The sequence below is a fragment of the Trachinotus anak genome, unplaced genomic scaffold, assembly GCF_046630095.1.
Source record: "Trachinotus anak isolate AG129_WGS33_773 ecotype Australia unplaced genomic scaffold, CSIRO_AGI_Tana_v1 ptg000019l, whole genome shotgun sequence".
In the NCBI taxonomy this organism is placed as follows: Eukaryota; Metazoa; Chordata; class Actinopteri; order Carangiformes; family Carangidae; genus Trachinotus; species Trachinotus anak.
In genome coordinates this window covers 24,478,284-24,495,809 of record NW_027273870.1, presented here as the reverse complement: position 1 = coordinate 24,495,809, position 17,526 = coordinate 24,478,284, and the positions used below count along the sequence as shown (strand labels likewise).

Here is a 17,526-nt window from a genome sequence, read left to right as displayed (position 1 = left end):
CATCTTAACAAGTGATGTAAATAGTAAAAAACACCCATCATGACTTTATAAAAATAACATTTTAGGTACACCATTTGCAGGCAAAAATGGGGATGTGGCTGATCAGACAATCTGAGTTCAGTTACTATCCAACACTGATAACCAGTGAGCTAGAAACTCATGTCTGCTCCTCAGAAAGAGATACATACTTTCACTTTTGACCCTTTGCAATTTAAAAAAATGTCTTGACCAAAATGTTAAAGGCAGATGTTTTAGTCAGATTTACACTGAGGATTTTACACGGCGCCATTGCGATATTTATTTGAGTAAAGACTTTAAAAACCTTGTAAATAACCACGAAATCCGCAATAACTTGTGCTCAACAACTGTTTGATTAAATCCCACTAGGACCACATTTCCCGTCAGCACTGTGTTTCAGGAACCCATGAGCAACAATCAACAGCCATTCGACCAATCACATCGCAGAATGGGACCTTCTCGGTCTGTGATTGGCTATTTTTGCACTAATCTTCCCAAGATGCTTTGCTGTACCGCCTTGGAATTCAAATCGAGGGGACCAATCAGAGAGCGCCGTAACGACCGAGGCAGCATTTTAAACTTGTACCAGAAGCTGTTGTCAAAAGCCAGGACGGGGTAACGCTGCGGCCACCGAGGGACGAGTCTGGCGATTAATTTCACCTCTGCCTCAGGTTTTTTTTTTTTAATTTTGAGATTTATATGTCATATATTTTACTGTTGAATCAAATGTTTGAATAACGTTCGCGTTCAAAGGTGGTTAACGTTAGTTTTGATTTGAATTCAGAAGTTTATGGGAGCAAGCTAGCTTCCAGGACTGAACAAACATCGGTTGGGCTATTATCGATACTTCGACTGTTGAAGAGTTTTTTTTTTTTTTTTTTTGTTTTTTTAAACATTTCTTTTAAAGACGCCGAAGAGCACTTTAGTCCAAAATGAGTGCAGGTATTGCGAAGCCGGCGAATCCGTCGGTCCATGTCGACCCGAAATCAGCTCCGCTCAAAGAAATCCCAGATGTTCTGGTGGACCCACGCACCATGAGGAGATACTCGAGGGGAAGGTTCCTCGGAAAAGGTGGCTTCGCCAAATGTTATGAAATCACAGATGTAGAGACGAAGCAGGTTTTCGCCGGAAAAATCGTGCCCAAGTCCCTCATCCTGAAGCAGCACCAGAGGGAGAAGATGACCTCGGAAATCGCCATTCACAAGAGCCTCAACCACCCGAACATCGTGGGGTTCCACGGGTTTTTCGAAGACGACGACTTTGTCTTTGTTGTCCTGGAAATCTGCAGGAGAAGGGTGAGTCTATGTGGAAAATACGAGCTTTCTCTCCACTGACCACACTTCTCAGGGCCAACGGTTATCACGGCGGTGTCTTCCGTTGCCCTAGTGGAGGCAGCTTAACTTATGGGAAAAGTCAATGAAAATTTGAACTGGTGCACTATGTGCCATTCATTGCCATTAATTCAATAATTATAGACAATAATGCTTTATTGTTGCCGAATTTCACCCCTTTTTGTGCTGAGCTGGTCACCTCACAAATATCTGCTTTGGATCCTTTGTCCAGTCCGTTCACTAACATTTTTAACTTTACTTTAAATCAAACAATTTCACAACACATCCCTGTGTATTATGGCCATAGTGGCCTTTTCAAGTCTCACAGCAAAAAAACTGAGTCACAAACTTGGTCTTAAGTGTTTCTTCATAGTTTTCATTGCTTCGATAACATGCTTACTAATCCAATCGTTTTCTTTTCTATTTCAGTCCTTGTTGGAGCTGCACAAGCGTCGTAAGGCCGTGACTGAGCCAGAGGCCCGTTACTACATGACACAGCTGCTCAAGGGTGTCCAGTACCTGCACAACAACAGAGTCATCCACAGAGACCTGAAACTGGGCAACATCTTCCTCAATGATGACATGGAGGTCAAGATAGGTAATTTCCACAGTTAGTTTGCAAATGTTATAAGTAAACTTCAGTTCTCTTACAATAATGATGGTAATAAATACCAGTACCATTTACAACACTCAAAAAACAAACCTCCGGCCCAGTAACAAAGGATATGACACACCCGTGCCCTCGTGTTAGACATTTATCACACTTCCTGGATGAGTTGTTTACACTGACGGGTGGAGAAATTTCTCATGAGGACCAAACACACAAATGAGCCCTTAATGAGAATAAAGGAAGCACTTTTAAAAACATTAATGTGTCCCTTAACTTCACACAAAAACAATACTCTTTCATCTGCTGCTTTACAAAAGCTTGTCTGCTTTTCCTCTCTAGGGGACTTTGGCCTGGCTACTAAGATCGAGTTTGATGGTGAGAGGAAGAAGACCTTGTGTGGAACGCCCAACTACATTGCACCAGAAGTGCTTTGCAAGAAAGGCCACAGCTATGAAGTGGACGTCTGGTCGCTTGGGTGTATATTGTAAGTGTGGAAACACAAGCACTCCTGGGAACAGACACTATTCCACATGATTCAGCCCAGTCACTTCAACCTCCTCCCCATCTATGTTTTCTCAGGTACACTTTGTTGGTGGGTAAGCCCCCATTCGAGACCTCCTGTCTGAAGGAGACCTACAACCGCATCAAGAAAAACAACTACACCATCCCCTGGGTAAGATGAACTAACAAAGTGCACAATTTCTTTTCAGATTTCCTTCAAAGTATAGTGTGTACATAATGTGTGTTTGTTTTTTCACATATTTTGTACCCCACACTCCTCATGACCTGATTTCACAACTCTCTCTGCAGCACATCAACCCGGCCGCGTCCTCTCTCATCAAGCGGATGCTGCACGCTGATCCCGCCCAGAGGCCCACCATCGCTGAGCTGATAGCGGACGAGTTCTTAACATCTGGCTACATCCCCTTACGTCTGCCCACTACTTGCCTCACTGTGCCCCCGCGGTTCTCCATCGCACCCTCCACAGCTATGGAGCTCAACCAGAGACGCCCCCTGACTGCTATTAACAACAAGGGTAAGGTCCCAGCAGTACTTGACTGACTACAAATTACCAAAGGAGCCTCCAGTCTACAGATTAAAGCATGCTGAAATGTTTGGTTGCACAGGTCTCATGACCAGTGGTAATCAGTATCCCAATGTAGGGGTCTGGGTGTTAATGACTTGTTTTTTTTTTCCCCCCTCTTTCCAGCTGGAACAGAGAAGGTGGACGTTAAGGACGAGCCTGTACAAAAGTGAGATGTTTGTACAATGTTTAAGATGGAAGATGTTTTCTCTACCCTTTCTGTTTTTGATTTGTTGGGCTGTTATTCGCTCCAAAACTTTTGCTTTGTAGAAATTAAATGAAAAGATACATTTGTGAGTGTACCATAATTATGCAGAATTTTCTTTGTAGATAATGAACGTTTTTATTTGTGTGTAGGGAGGTTGAGCCGTCAGAATGCCACCTGAAAGACATGCTGCAGCAGCTCAACAGTATCATTGCTGCCAAGCCCTCTGACAAGGCGGTCATACGCCAGGGTGAGTGTGGACTCTCTGGTTTGTCTGACAACTGCCTCTCAATTCAATGTTGCACGTTTTAGTGGTTGTGCGATCTTTTTTGCCTGTGTCGACACCACATTCAAAGCATTTGTTCCGTTTGTGTGTTTACAGAAGAGGCAGAGGATCCTGCGTGTATCCCCATCTTCTGGATCAGCAAATGGGTGGACTACTCTGACAAATATGGATTAGGTAAGAATTAGTGATTCCACATCCATCTCCCAGCGGGGCTCATACTTTTCTACTGTCATTCAAGTCAGATTTGACAAGAATAACCATTTTTAGTCATTCTGGTTCTCGTGGACATCAATGAAGACTAATTTGGAAAAGAGAACTTAAGAAAATTTGATTTTATTGTACAGTTGTCTGTAGGAAACGGATAAAAGTGAAAATGTTGGCTTAAATGTGTGTGTGGGGGGGGATCACTGACTTAACAGCCTTTGCAAAGGCCCAGTTGGTCCATGAACCAACCTTCTGTTACACTAGCAGACATAGATCTTACAGTTTGGTCTGAATGGATAAAAGTTGGACTATTTTATGTTGCAGTCTGAGCCCAGTGGATAAATTGGCCAAGCCAATAAAAATTAATTACAGTATTAAAAATGCAGAAGTTGATGTATTGGTAAGGTAATGTGATGTCATTGTTTGCCCGCTGGAGAGCAATAACACTTTTTTTTTTTTTTTTTTTTTTTTAACTATAAAATGTCACACACACAGTGCATACCTTGGTTTAAGAATTTTCTGTAGGAAACAAAACTGATATCTCTTGGCCTTTAGTTAGAGTTTGCAATGAAATAGAATTTATGTACCATCAGCCTCTTGATCACCATCAGAGTATTCATCACCATCTCAGTTATGACTTGTGGTGTTATGCATGGATGTTGGCTGTGAAATATGCAGCACTGTTGAATATTTCATGTTTTATTTTTACAATAATTTAATGCTTGTTGCGTTTCAGGCTACCAGCTCTGTGACAACAGCGTGGGCGTGCTGTTCAATGATTACACGCGGCTGATCATGTACGCCGACGGAGACAGTCTGCAGTACATCGACAAGACGGCGGCTGAATCCTACCTCAGCGTGCGCTCTTACCCTGCTACTCTCAACAAGAAGGTCAGGAGCTTAATTATGTCTGCAAAGATGATTTCTAAACATTTCATTGAGTGTGTGTGTGTGTTTACAGGGATGATGCTGCAAATGACTTAATGTCCTGCTTACTTGGTTAAACACTGTTATTACTTATTACAGTCCTGATTCTCATGTACTTGTTCTGCTTCCCTATAGATAACACTGCTGAAATATTTCCGCAACTACATGAGTGAGCACCTGCTGAAGGCCGGCGCAAACATGGCACGGCGGGAAGGAGATGAGCTTGCCAGGCTGCCTTACCTCTCCCTCTGGTTCAGAACAAAGAGCGCCATCGTCCTGCACCTCACCAACGGCACCGTTCAGATCAACTTCTTCCAGGTGAGACGCACACTGCATCTTTTCATCCGCGTCTTTTTATATTTCTAACATTAGCTGTTCAATATAATTTCGATTTTTTTTTTTTTTTTTTTCCCCTCATTTCATGATGCGCAAACCCTGAACCTCTGTTTTCATTAACCCTCCTCTGGCAGGACCACACCAAGCTGATCCTGTGTCCGCTGATGGGCGCGGTGACCTACATCGACGAGAAGCGAGAATTCCGCACCTACAAGCTCTCTCTGCTGGAGGAGTTTGGCTGCTGTAAGGAGCTGGCCAGCCGCATCCGCTACGCCAAGCTCATGGTGGAGAAACTGCTGGACAGCAAACCCACCACCGCTGCACACTAGGCCATCTTTTCCTGACGTCTTCAATCACCGCCTGTCTTTAATCACCGGCCATTTCTCCCTGTCTGTCAGCCTCTCGGAGGACGGATGGGACAGTCATTTAACTTTTATTTTATTGAGGGGTTGCAGTGTAATGATTTCTGTCATCTTTGAGGCTTTGACATGTACCATGACATTTACTCTTTTTTTTTTTTTCTTTTCTCCCCTGTTGTTAATAGAAACTCACTCCAACTCTTATCTTAACTTTCTTGATGAAGCTTACTCTTGACAAACACGTTCCTGCTGACGTCATCTCAGATTTGACTGTGTCCAAATGAGTCTGGGAAGAGATGATGAATGTTCAGTCTTTCCCTGTGTTCAAACTCATCATCTTGAAGTTGTAATGTTCCTCCGCGGTTCCCTCTGCTTCTGGTGTATTTGCTTTTGTTCATGTATCTGTGTCACACTTGAAACCCTAAAGCCGAGCAGACATATATGTGGTGGGGGACTTGAGATTGGATGGGTTGTGTGGATGGAAAAAGCTTCTCTGGTCTGCTTTTGTCTGTTTTATCTGTGTTGTGTGTAGAGAAATGGACCATGTCAATAAGTCTTCATCATGTACATTCTTCCTGTAGTTTTACTCTTTTATAAAAGTCTATTTTAGATGTCTTTCAACAAGATGTACAAACTTGTACAGACTGCTGAACATGTATACGTGTTGTAAAGATGGTTTAATTTTACACAAGTTTAAATAAAGATTCTCTTGAACAAGACAATCCAATGGTTTTAATGTTTCAATCTTTTACTGCTAAGAGGACATTTGTTTGAGTTTCGTCTGCACACATAAACAAGATCTACATTTAAGACTGACATTTCTCAACTGGGACAACTGGTGAAAGCTCAGGATTCACTTACCCTGCCATGCTTTCTTTAGTAATGTCAACTGGAAGAAAACTGAGGTGTCCTCTGACACAGGTTTCCAGTCAACCAAAGCTCTGAGAGTAAATCAGAATCTTTCAGCACCTCCTGGTGGAGACAAACAACCATTACAGCTTAATTCATAGGATTTTGGTTATGTACTCCAACATGGAGCTCACTCAGCACATCAGTTAACTCCTAACTCCCAAAATACCTCATGTTTCAGGATCAGCTTATTTTGTCACATAAGTGAAATCTAAAAAAACAAACATCAGGTAGTATTATCACTTTTGTTAATTTGCATAAACAAAAACAATAATTCCATATTATAAAACAAGAATGGTGCCTCTACTGTTTGACTGTGTAACTTTAGTGTTTCTAGAAATAAATCATAAAAGCTTCACTTTGTTGACAGTGGAGAAAGAATCAGCTGTGGTTTGGTCTTTGTAGTTTTTCCAGATGTAAATATTGAAAAATATAGTTAACCTCATCTAATTTGTTGTGGTTTAAAGGTTTAAACCACGGGTTTAAAAAAAAAAAAAACAGTATGTGAATGTGTTCAGAAGTGACTGCAGACACAGAAGATGTGGTCTCTGAACGCATTTTTATGTCAAATCCATGAGTCATCTGGTTCAGTCCACATCAACCGCTGTGCTGATAGACCTGTTTCACAGCAGACCTGCTGGCTTGTCGTGGCAGGAAAAGCACAGGATTTGAATTGATAACAATAAAAGTGCATTCCATTGAGGTGAGCTAACCTGGTGCTGTGCATGTTGATGAAACTGAGTCATTGTTAAAAACATTTCTTTCTCCTGTGATTTTCCTGCTGTGGAAAGTTGAAAGGTCTATTGTGTGAAGACTTTAGAAAAAGAGAATCCAGTATTAACCAGCTGTAAAAAAATACTACAAGGTTCTACTATGCTGATGTTGTCATGTGTGTTTGGCTTAAAATAAGTGTATGACAAGCTTCCTTTCTTACTTAGGGCAAAATAGTTTCCTTTAATTATGAAGTGATGATTACACTTAACCACGTACCCAACAGGCTCGTACAAACCTACACCTCATGTTCACACTCTACTGCAGAGTGGGAGAGGATCCAGGACAGGAAGCCTGCATGAGCATATCTACTCTGTCAAAACTGTTTATGCCTTTGACAAATAAGAAAAAAAGCATTTCCAAACTGTCAACACTTAAATGGAAAATAGCCAATGTCGGTCAACAACAGCAGTGTAAATGCAGATATGTATAAAAATGTTTTTTAAGGAAAATAAAAATCACTGAAATCACAAACGTTTAATGTAAATTAAAAAAGAAAACTTTGGCAACACTTATTTTTCTTTAAATATAACAAATATAACACATAGTCAAGTAAGCAAAGAACAGTCAAAAGAGCAAAGGTGATAAAACACAAGTTGGTTTTCAGAGTGGGGTTACAGTGGTCTAAAATGTGAAAATTCACCATCAAGTAGACATTGTCCAGTTAAGAGATATCCAGTTTGTGAGACTGGTGTTCTAAAAACAATATGTCCAAAGGAAAACTCATATAATTCAGCAGCATTCCACCTTTAACAGTTCAGTCTTGCTAAGGTTCTGTTAGATAAAGTGGCCCACTGACTTATGGGATATATTTAGTTTACAGAGTTTTAATCCCCACATTTTAGCAGTCCTGTGGCTCAGAGATTGAAAGTTATATTCTGTCAAACTGAAATGTCGGTAAGGGAAGCCACAGAAACTCTTTGTGAAGCCTTCAGGACCAGGTAGAAAAGATGTTAAAATGTTAACCGAGTCTGAACAGAGGCCTTGTTAAAATCTTTATGTAAACATTCATACAGTGACAGAAAGACCTTTATGTTTGATAAAAGTAATCTAAGAGTCGATATTTGAGTGGCACAGTGAACTCAGACTGTAGCAGTGTAAAGAAACATCTCCATTGTGATGACCAGTCACCAGCGTGTCCCGTCCCCCCCAGCGAGCCAGCTGCCAGCCTTCGCTCTCAGGAGCCCACACCATCCTCGAGGCTCCCCGACGACTGAGCTCCCACACGCACACACAGCCGCTCTGACTCAGGCCGACCACGCTGGAGCTGTTGACATCGGCCTCGCACAGTCTGCACAACCCACAGAGGCAGATGGGAGTGTTAGGTTCATGAATGTATATGTACAGAAACACACACCTTGCCCTTCTTCAGTCCTCATCTCACCTGCCGGACCAGGCTGTGGGTGGATACAGTCGAGTAGCCAGGACAGATTTGCTACTCAGAGGGTTAACAGCGACCAAGGAGAACAAGGCAGTCTTCTTCCTTTCCTCTTCTCTCTCCTGCTCTGAAAATATCTCATCTTTTGCTTTGGCCTCTTTTTCTTCTTCCTCCAGGGAGCTGAGCAACTGATGCTGCAGCAGGACAAATAACACTCCCTGTGCACAAACACAAAAAACACACAGGAGTGAGGCAATCTGAGGAGTCAGACATTTACAGTGGCACAGGCAAAAACACATGCAAAGCAAACAGACTTACATGGTAGGAGTATCCTCTGAGACAGGCCGTGTGTGTAAAACCATCTCCCAGGATGATTCTACGCAGCAGCTGCCCGCTCTTCAAATTCCTTTAATGAACAAACACATTTAACAGTAAACAGCAGCGGAGCATGTGAATGCCATACTTGGATATTAAAGACCTTTTACACACCACACCCTCTGGCACATCACAGCAGGAAAAGCATGTGTGATTAATAACATTAAAAACGACCGCATTCCAATTAGTTTTGCCAGTTCCAGTTCTGATGAAAGTCGGAATCTCTTCTCAAAGGATTAAAATGCCTGAAATCACAAGTTATTTCTCTCAAAGAGGAACCATAGAGTGCTTCTGTTGATATAGTCGACATTAAAAATAAAGGATATTATTCAACGTTTGAGTTCTAGGGACAGTTAAAGTAGATATTCATCACTAACCCCTGATCAGAGTAGGGCCACGTGGATCAAATTTGTTAATTTTCTGATCATATCCCAGCATGCACAGGCAAAAGACAAAGAAACATATTGGAGAGGTGAACACACATGTACAGACAAACACATTCATCCCAACAAAGCTGTTGGCTAAATTAGACCCTCAATATGTGGTGAAAATGTTGCCTGTGTTGTATGTATGTTGTATTGTGTAAAGCTAAACAGATCAACTATAGTTTATGGGACTATACACATCACATATTGTTAGTATAAACTAATATTAAACTTCTTGCCTTTGTCTAATTTAAGAGGTAATCTTTGTATGAAGGTTCTTCCTAATTCTTCCTAGTTCTTCATTAATCACAGTATCTCCACTTCAGTATTAGTCAGGATTCTTAGTTCCATGTCTGCTCTTCTCTCTTGCTCCCTCTCTACTTTTTCTGCCTGTATCTTTACTCTGAACTTTCCAGTAAAAGCAAAAATGCTAAGAAGAATCTATCATCTGCTGTTTCAATGGCCACAAGGGAGCACATGGCCGTTACTGACATCAGTTCTGCACTGGAATAAACTTCTTTATCAGTCCATCAATGCGTGAACATGTAGACGCTGTATATAAAGATCAGGAGACCAACAGCATGGCAATGACTTGGGCCATCCCATTCTGGCTTACCAGACAAAGACACTTCCACACTCATCTGTGCCAATCAGAGCATGGGGAAGTCCATCCACTGGCGCGAGGGCCCCAACACAAACACCAGGAGACACAAGAGGCTGAGAGCTTGGCGTGCTGGGAGAGAGAAATTAGACACTGAGACAGCTCTGCAATGGGAAAACAACTGGGAGAGAATAAACACAACAAGTCTGTGTTACCTGCTGCTGTCTGACATGTTGAACAGCTGCAGGGTGGAACCTGTTGCTGAGTGGGAGGAGGTAACCACTCTGGACTTGGACACACCTACAACAGCCTGAACGACCCCCTCACACAGCAGCACTTGCATAAGGCTGGAGCACGACAGCATCCTGTGGACAACACACAAACACACAGTTAACTTGAATTTCTGAAACATAGACGAACTGCAAACTGCAACAGCTGGTTTTCCCAGGAACGATTAATCCCATGTCCACTGACAAATACTGTAACCTAGCAGGAGGTTTAATTCCTGCAGACAGTTAACGCAGAGTGCTGCAGTACACATCAGAGAGTCTGGCTGCCTGCGCTGTATTCACCTCACTTCTCTGATTTCCAGCTGACCCAGAGTCACAAACATCAGGCCAGCAGCATCCGGGACAGGAGACACGTTGATCACTGGCTGTAAACAAACACAAAAATAAATAAATCCTATCAGTTGTGTGCATTGTGTTTCTCATGAAACCTTTTCAGAGCCACATTTTGGAAAAAACTGAAACCTACACCATTGACATCTATGTTTATTTAAAAGACGTTTTCTTCATTATTGTCATTTCCATATTGCTATATTTCTTGGCACATTACCGCCACCAAGTGTTGATGAGTGGAATAGCACGACACCAGTGGCATGACTCTATAACATCTACCATGTGCCTCCTTACAAGCTCGAAGAGTCTTTTAGCATAGACAACTTACCACCTTTAAGACACACACAAATAGGGCTGCACAATGAATCAAAATGTAATTGAAATCGCAATATGGTCAAGTGCAATGTTTTTTGATAAATGTAAAATGTTTAGCAACATTGTTATGCACTGTTAGCACCACCAAGTGTTGTGGTGCCACAGAGATGTCCCAGCCTACAAATCATATTCTCCAGATGTAAGGGAACACGCTGGTTTGGTACAAGCCCCAACAAAAATCACATAACCATCATTTCGAAGAATTTTCAGTGAATATGAAATGAAAAAAAAAAACAAAAAACGACTATTCCAACTGACTCATGACTCATATTGCAATCGCAATATCTGCCAAAATAATTGCAATATAATTTGTTTTGCAATATCGTGCAGCCCTACACACAGAACACTCACGTCATTGAAGGTCCAGGTGTGTGTTAAGCTCCAATCAGATGCTGGAGTCAGACTCCACAGACACACTGCCCATTTCCCTGCTGCTGCTACATACAAACCACCTGAGGGTCCAGGCAGACAGCATGTGTCCACCAGACAGCCTCCTGCTGGAGCCTGAACACACACACACACACACACACACACACACACACACACACACACACACACACACACACACACACACACACACACACACACACACACACACACGTTACAGATGCGCACACATTTCCTCAGAAAATAATTGTTTACTTTCAAAATTGCACACTGAAGTGAAGTATTTACTCTTAGCTGAAAGACAAGTCAAACTTTCTACCTTCAACGTGTGTGTGCATCTCATCGCGTGTTGCTCTGCAGTCTCCTCTGTTCTCAGGCCCTCCTGCCCTCTCGTGCCCTGCGACTGGATGCTGGATGCAGTTGGACACGTAGTCAGTTCAACCCTGTGGCACTGATCAGCTGTATCTGACGGTTCTGATGGAGCCTGCTTCTGACTGGAGGGGGAGGCTAGAGGCTGGCTGGGAGGGAGGGAGATGATGGACGGACAGGGAGAGAGAGCCGGAGGAGAGAGGGCTTGGGTTGACGGGCTGTGAGGAGGAGGCAGGGTGAGAGCTGGGGCAGAAGGAGAGGAGGTCAGGGGGAGGCTGGTAGCAACAGGGTGGGGGGTAGGTCCTAGGGAGGGTAGGGTGGGGCTGGAGAGGAGAGCAGAGGAGGGCAGGTGTGGGGTGATGAAGGGGCAGGGTGCTGAGGCCAGAGGAGGACTCAACAGGAGCTGAGAGTGGATGTTGTGGTGGTTTTTATTTTCCACTGATGTGTCTCTTGGGGGATGTGTGGTGGGTTCAGAGGGTTCCTTTGAATCTTTGGCAGATTTCACATTCTGATGCTTCACAGGAGACTCTCCTGGAGCTTCCCTGTCATCACACGTCTGTACAGGAGTGCAGCTGTTAGAGGGCTCCTCAGGTGTTTCCTGCAGAGAGCAATCAAAGGAAAGAGTCTTGATGACAGCTTTGTCTTCTCCTTGGTGGTTTGCAGACGTCTGATCCTCCACAGGATGGACTACACCAGCACAATCTGTGTGCTTCTCTGATGCAAGCTGTTTAACTTCATTTGACTGCCCAACGACGTCATCGTTCACTTTGCCTGCAGGTGTGTTCATGTGAGGCTGAGGTTTGACACAGGGATCTACAGATGTGTGTGCGGCTGAGATGCTGCTCTGGCCATCAACATTCAGAGCCACAGCATCCTGCTCTTCAGTTTGATCTGCACAGTCAGCAGCACATTCCACTGACACAGGTTGTGCTGAGCTGGTGTGAGTCTTTGCATGGAGGTTTTCAGTCTGCTGCTCTCCACAGGTTTCTCTAATATCTCGGTTGGATGGCTCTTCAGCTAAGGACTGGCTTGCAGGCTTGTGGTTTATAGACATGTTTTGGACATCTACAGACTGTGTAGCGACTTGATTTTCTGCAGTTGGTTGCGGTGAATTTGCAATCGTGGGCGTGAGGCTGAGTGGGAGAGGATGCGGCATCGCTGAGTCACTGGTGCTGTCGTGAGGGTGAGAGTGACGGTTGCTTCTACGAGTGTTATAGCAGGGGGGCGTGTAATGTTCAACTCCTTCCACAGCGACTTGGCGAAGCTTGTGTAGCTTCAGGGAGGCAAACTGGTCATCAGGGAGATGAAAATCTTGGTGGATGTCAAAATTCATCAGGTTGCTGACCAGTGGGCCAGGGGACGGAGATGGAAGAGGAAGAAGAGAAGTCTGGGCAGGTTGAGAGGAAGGCAGGAGAAGAAATTGCCAGCTCAGTGAACCTGTAGGACACAAAACACATAATGTGAGGTGAAGCAGAAACGTGACTGTGACTTAAATCAGAAGAGACCCAACTTAAAGGATAAGGCCTGATTTATTTTAACTACTGTGCCACAACCTGATGTTATGCTTTTACTTATGCGTCTGTGCTGTAGAACTCCGTTCTTTGTCAAACACAGAAAAACCATCACACTGGATGACGTTGTTCGCGACGCTGAACGTGGCTGGTGTGGTTTATTGTCAAACATTTCCACGTGAGCGTGGCTTTATTATGGGATGTGGGACTGCACGCCCGTTAGGTGGTATAGGTGTCTAAGAGTCTGCAGATCAGAAACAGCCTTTTTCACCAGGCTGTTGTTCAGTCGACATCTTGTTTACATCTTGTGTACAGTAGCACAGTGTTGACTATAGTCTACAGCAGTTAAATTATTTGTGCCTCTTGAAGAGGTATGACTTTGCACGGTCATTATCTTGTCTATTGTCTTCTTAATTATTTTGAGAAGGCTGCACTATTTTAGAATAACTGTTTTGTTGCACACAACTATGATGACAATGAACTGAACTGAAGGTGACGAGCTGGAAAACTGATCCCAGTGTCAGAATTTGTCATTCAGCACAACAGTATAACTCCTATGTGTTTTCTGTAGCTTTTGGACAACAATAGTGTTCTATGGCCCAGAGCCATAAAATATATCATGCTGAGGATACAGTGAGACTGTATCTCACTGTATCCTCAGCATGGGATTTGTTGTTAATCATGTAAAGATCATCCTTTAATCCTTTAATTAATTACGTATAATAACATATTACTGTATCCCAAACTGGAATTGTGGTAAATTAATATTTTAATTTTATCAAGACCAACCTGCAAACCTTCTTTTCAATCTCTGTCTCTAACATTGACACACACACATATACAGTCACCATACAAGACTTACTTCTGCTCATCTGTGTGGATGTGTTCGTCATGCCGCTGCTCTTCAGAAAGATGGGATAGACCTTCTCCACGTGTCCAGGGGCAGGGCTGCACTGAACTCCATTAACCCCAGAGGAATGCTGGGTATCTGTGCTGTGGGTGGACACAGGCTGGGGGTCATCTGGCACAGGAACAGGTTCCCCAGGAGTGAGACAAGGGTTTGGTCCATCAGCTCCATGGAGAGACATGGAGGAAGAGACCGGGGTGCTAATGGGCTGGTGATCACCTTGTTCAAAGACTTGACGGGTGTCTACACTAAGAGGGGATCGTGGGGTTTGAGTTCTTCCTCTGCCCCTGCCTCTTTTTCTCCTCCTGCCTCTCCCTGGACGAGTCGTGCTGACTGCAGGGGATGGAAAAGCGTCCGCATTGGTCTGACAAGGAGAGGTTTTAGTTGCAATCTCGCTGGAGCTCTGACTGTTGCCAGTGAACTCGGCAGATGCATCAGCAGTCCGCACATGCGATGATTTATGAGGATCTCCGGATGCAGCAGTCAGAGAGGAGAAATCTGTCTGAGAGTGTTGAACTGAACATTCATTGGCGTGTGTGTGTCTGTTCAACCCTCTGCCACGGCCCCGGCTCCTGCGATGCCGTCCCGTGCTCAGCTGGGACAGTATGACGGCCTGCATATCAGGCTGGCTCTGGGAAAAGGTCATACGCCTCGTGGTTCGGACGTAGTACTCCACTGGGAAAAGCAGCCCCTCCACTAGGGTACAGGAGTCCAGGAGACCCGCGCTCTTTCCATCTTCTTCAATCCCACTCTTTTCTTCTTCTTTTATTTCTGTAGTGTTTTCATGACTTTTTTCATTTTCTATTTCCTCTGCTGCTTTTTGTTCCACTTCTTTATTACAGCTCTCTTCACAGAGCGTTATTTCTCTCTGTCCTCTTCCATTCTTGCCATCGTCTCCTCCCTCTGTCTCCTCTCTTCTTCCATTTGGTGTGCACTCTTGTCTCCTTTCTTCAGTGTGTACAGTAGAGTTACAACAACTAAGCAGCAAAGAGGTCGACTCTGATTCTTTTTTCCCTTCAGCTCTCGACTCACTCTCTTTTTCCCTTTGTTCATAATCTCCTTGCATCTCCTTTCCTAGCATATCTCCTGTTTCAGTGTGTGCATGTGTGTTCCAGTGTGTAAGCAGCAGAGAGGGAGACTCAGACTCTGAGGCAGAAAATGTCTCTTCGCTTTCATTCACAACCTCTGTTCCTTCAGACTTGATTTTCTCCTCCTCTCCTTCTCTTCTAGCACCCTCCATCTTTTCACTCTGCTCCTGTCCTTCCTGACTGTTGTCCGTGATCCTGCCAGCCTCAGCACTCCTCCTTTCCCAGCGCAGGCGGCTGCGGCGAGACCTGAGGCGCAGGGCAGGACTGGGTCTGGGACCTCTAGCTGCGTCATGGCTGAGATCTGGGGTTTGCGGGCAGGCAGCATCAGAGGGGAGCAGGAACCTGATCACCTGGCTCTTCTTGAAGTTATCAGAATCTGCTGGATCTGGTAAAATATTGGGAAATCTGTGAATTTTAACCTGCAGGCAAAACATAGTCTGCTTCTCAGAGCCATGACTGCGTAACTAATGTTTTTGGATGGAGAGGCATGGAGGCAATGTATGTATCAACACTGCTCAGGATAGAGGAAAAAAACCTGACTGAAACACATACAGTTACATATCTATATGCATACCTATGTACACATTTAAATCCAGTAACAAATATATTGTTTCTTTCATAGCAGTTATATACTGCAGAAGAGATAAATCATAACCATAGACTCACATTCAGTGTGTCCCTGCTGCTGAAGTGCACCTTGGGCTGTTGCACTGGTGTTGTTCACTGTCAACGAAGATGGGTTGAGACGTGGACTGGATGTCACCTCTGGGTCCACCTGGTCCTGGTGGTCCTGCTCTGTGACCCTGCTCCTCACATGACTACGCACTGCTTCCAAACGCTCAGCACGCTGTGATCAGATCAACATGTGTACGAGACTAAAGATTTTCTGCTTTTGACTTTGAGAAGGAAAAAGTGAACGGGGACACGTCTTACCTGTAGTCTCTGGGCGGTTCTGAGATATTCCCTTTTTAACAGTGCCAACTTCCTACGAAGCTGAATGATGAAAGTGTTATGATCAAGGTTCATGTTAACACTTCATGTGCCTCAAGTGTGTAGACACACGTAGACAGTAGTGAAAAGTAACTACATCTTCAGGTTCTGTACTTTTAAAAGGGTTTACATGACTTTATGTGAATATTTATTTCTCTGGCTTTTCTGCATAATGAGTGTTTTTACTTTAGCCACTTAAATAAAACATGTCTCTACCACTGACTGGAAGTTACCTTCTCCTTGTCATCATAGTGCAGTGTCGTCCTCAGCTGCTCCTCCACATTGCTCTCCATCCTGCTCACTCGGCCCTGACACACGTATATAAGTTATCATAGCTAATTTGGCATTAGCTTAGCTATATTAAATCTTAATCATAAATGTAATTAATTTATGGCGTAATTCTTCAAAACAGGCTAGTTTACCGAAACCACAGGGCTAACGGTACAGTTCGACACTACCGTAAAATAAGCTAAATAACACGTTAACGTTAAGGATCGACAGCAAAAGTTAACGTCGTCTACACACAAATTCTGCCACTTTGTTAAAATGATACTGATGATAATAATGTAGGTTAATGTTAATGTTTAAGGCAGACTTACGCTAACTCCGCTGGTTTATCCATGGAAAGTTTATTTTGATGCTCGATCACACGGGTATCGATTTAGTTCTAATTTCCCGCGACTCCTTCAGCAGACCTGAGCAGTGGAGCTCCGAGGACTCGATCAGCCGGGGGAAGGAGGTAAATTAGTTTGTTTTTACTACTGAAATGCCTTTTATTTTTTCTTATTCACTACAAATTTCGTATTCACTCCTATATTACTTCCACGCATAAAACGTATCGGAAATGTCCATTTATAATGGTGATATTTGACTATTTCATCGTTTCAAGCCGATATTAACCGTTAAAACTTTAGCATAAATTCAAACGAGCAAACGTTAGCTTAATATTTTAATTTCTAGCTCACCCATGGCTGCCTTGAAGATATCATAAATACATTTTAAAAACTATCTGGAAATCTTATGTAGATACTTTTATATATGATGTTTGTTACTTTTGGGAATGATAAACCCAACAATTGTTTGACAATATACATTCACTGAACACTTCATTGAAAACACCTGTACACCTGGCAGCAGTGGAGTGTATAGGATCATGAAAACATGCAGATACAGGCCAGGAGCTTCAGGTAATATCTCAGTTGGTTGGTGGTGTGTGTGTCAGCTAAAGCCTCGTGTCATTACACACTTTGTTTTCTGGATATCACTAACAAGTCCTACTGTCGTTAAAATTATTTAAACTTTACAGAAATTCATGGGATCCTTATTAGAAATGTTTGTTTGTGTCAAATGCTTGCGTGAAAAAATGGCCAATTTATTGTTATCAGAATTTTTAAACGCAAATTTATCTGACTGGGACTGAGACTGAGTATTAAGGTGGAAATCTCGTTGGCTGGATGTAG

At 43.3% G+C, this 17,526-nt stretch overlaps 2 protein-coding genes across 2 annotated transcripts; one reads left to right on the top strand and one right to left on the bottom strand.

Moving 5' to 3' along the window:
• The first annotated feature begins 539 nt into the window (after positions 1-539).
• plk1 (polo-like kinase 1 (Drosophila)) lies at positions 540-6,082 on the top strand. The gene is made up of 12 exons (XM_071505690.1): positions 540-689; positions 926-1,313; positions 1,779-1,947; positions 2,299-2,443; positions 2,539-2,632; positions 2,770-2,995; positions 3,170-3,212; positions 3,401-3,498; positions 3,631-3,708; positions 4,475-4,629; positions 4,801-4,983; positions 5,136-6,082. Exons 2-12 carry the CDS (start codon positions 951-953, stop codon positions 5,328-5,330), a joined length of 1,749 nt encoding a protein of 582 aa, XP_071361791.1. The 5' UTR covers positions 540-689; positions 926-950; the 3' UTR covers positions 5,331-6,082.
• Positions 6,083-7,502: 1,420 nt separating this feature from the next.
• On the bottom strand, positions 7,503-16,784 carry palb2 (partner and localizer of BRCA2). The gene is made up of 13 exons (XM_071505689.1): positions 16,666-16,784; positions 16,300-16,374; positions 16,010-16,069; positions 15,743-15,923; positions 13,944-15,461; positions 11,521-13,007; positions 11,166-11,318; positions 10,392-10,474; positions 10,035-10,184; positions 9,835-9,951; positions 8,737-8,824; positions 8,425-8,636; positions 7,503-8,331 (listed from the first exon to the last, which is right to left on the bottom strand). Exons 2-13 carry the CDS (start codon positions 16,357-16,359, stop codon positions 8,091-8,093), a joined length of 4,350 nt encoding a protein of 1,449 aa, XP_071361790.1. The 5' UTR covers positions 16,360-16,374; positions 16,666-16,784; the 3' UTR covers positions 7,503-8,090.
• Between the last annotated feature and the right edge of the window lie 742 nt (positions 16,785-17,526).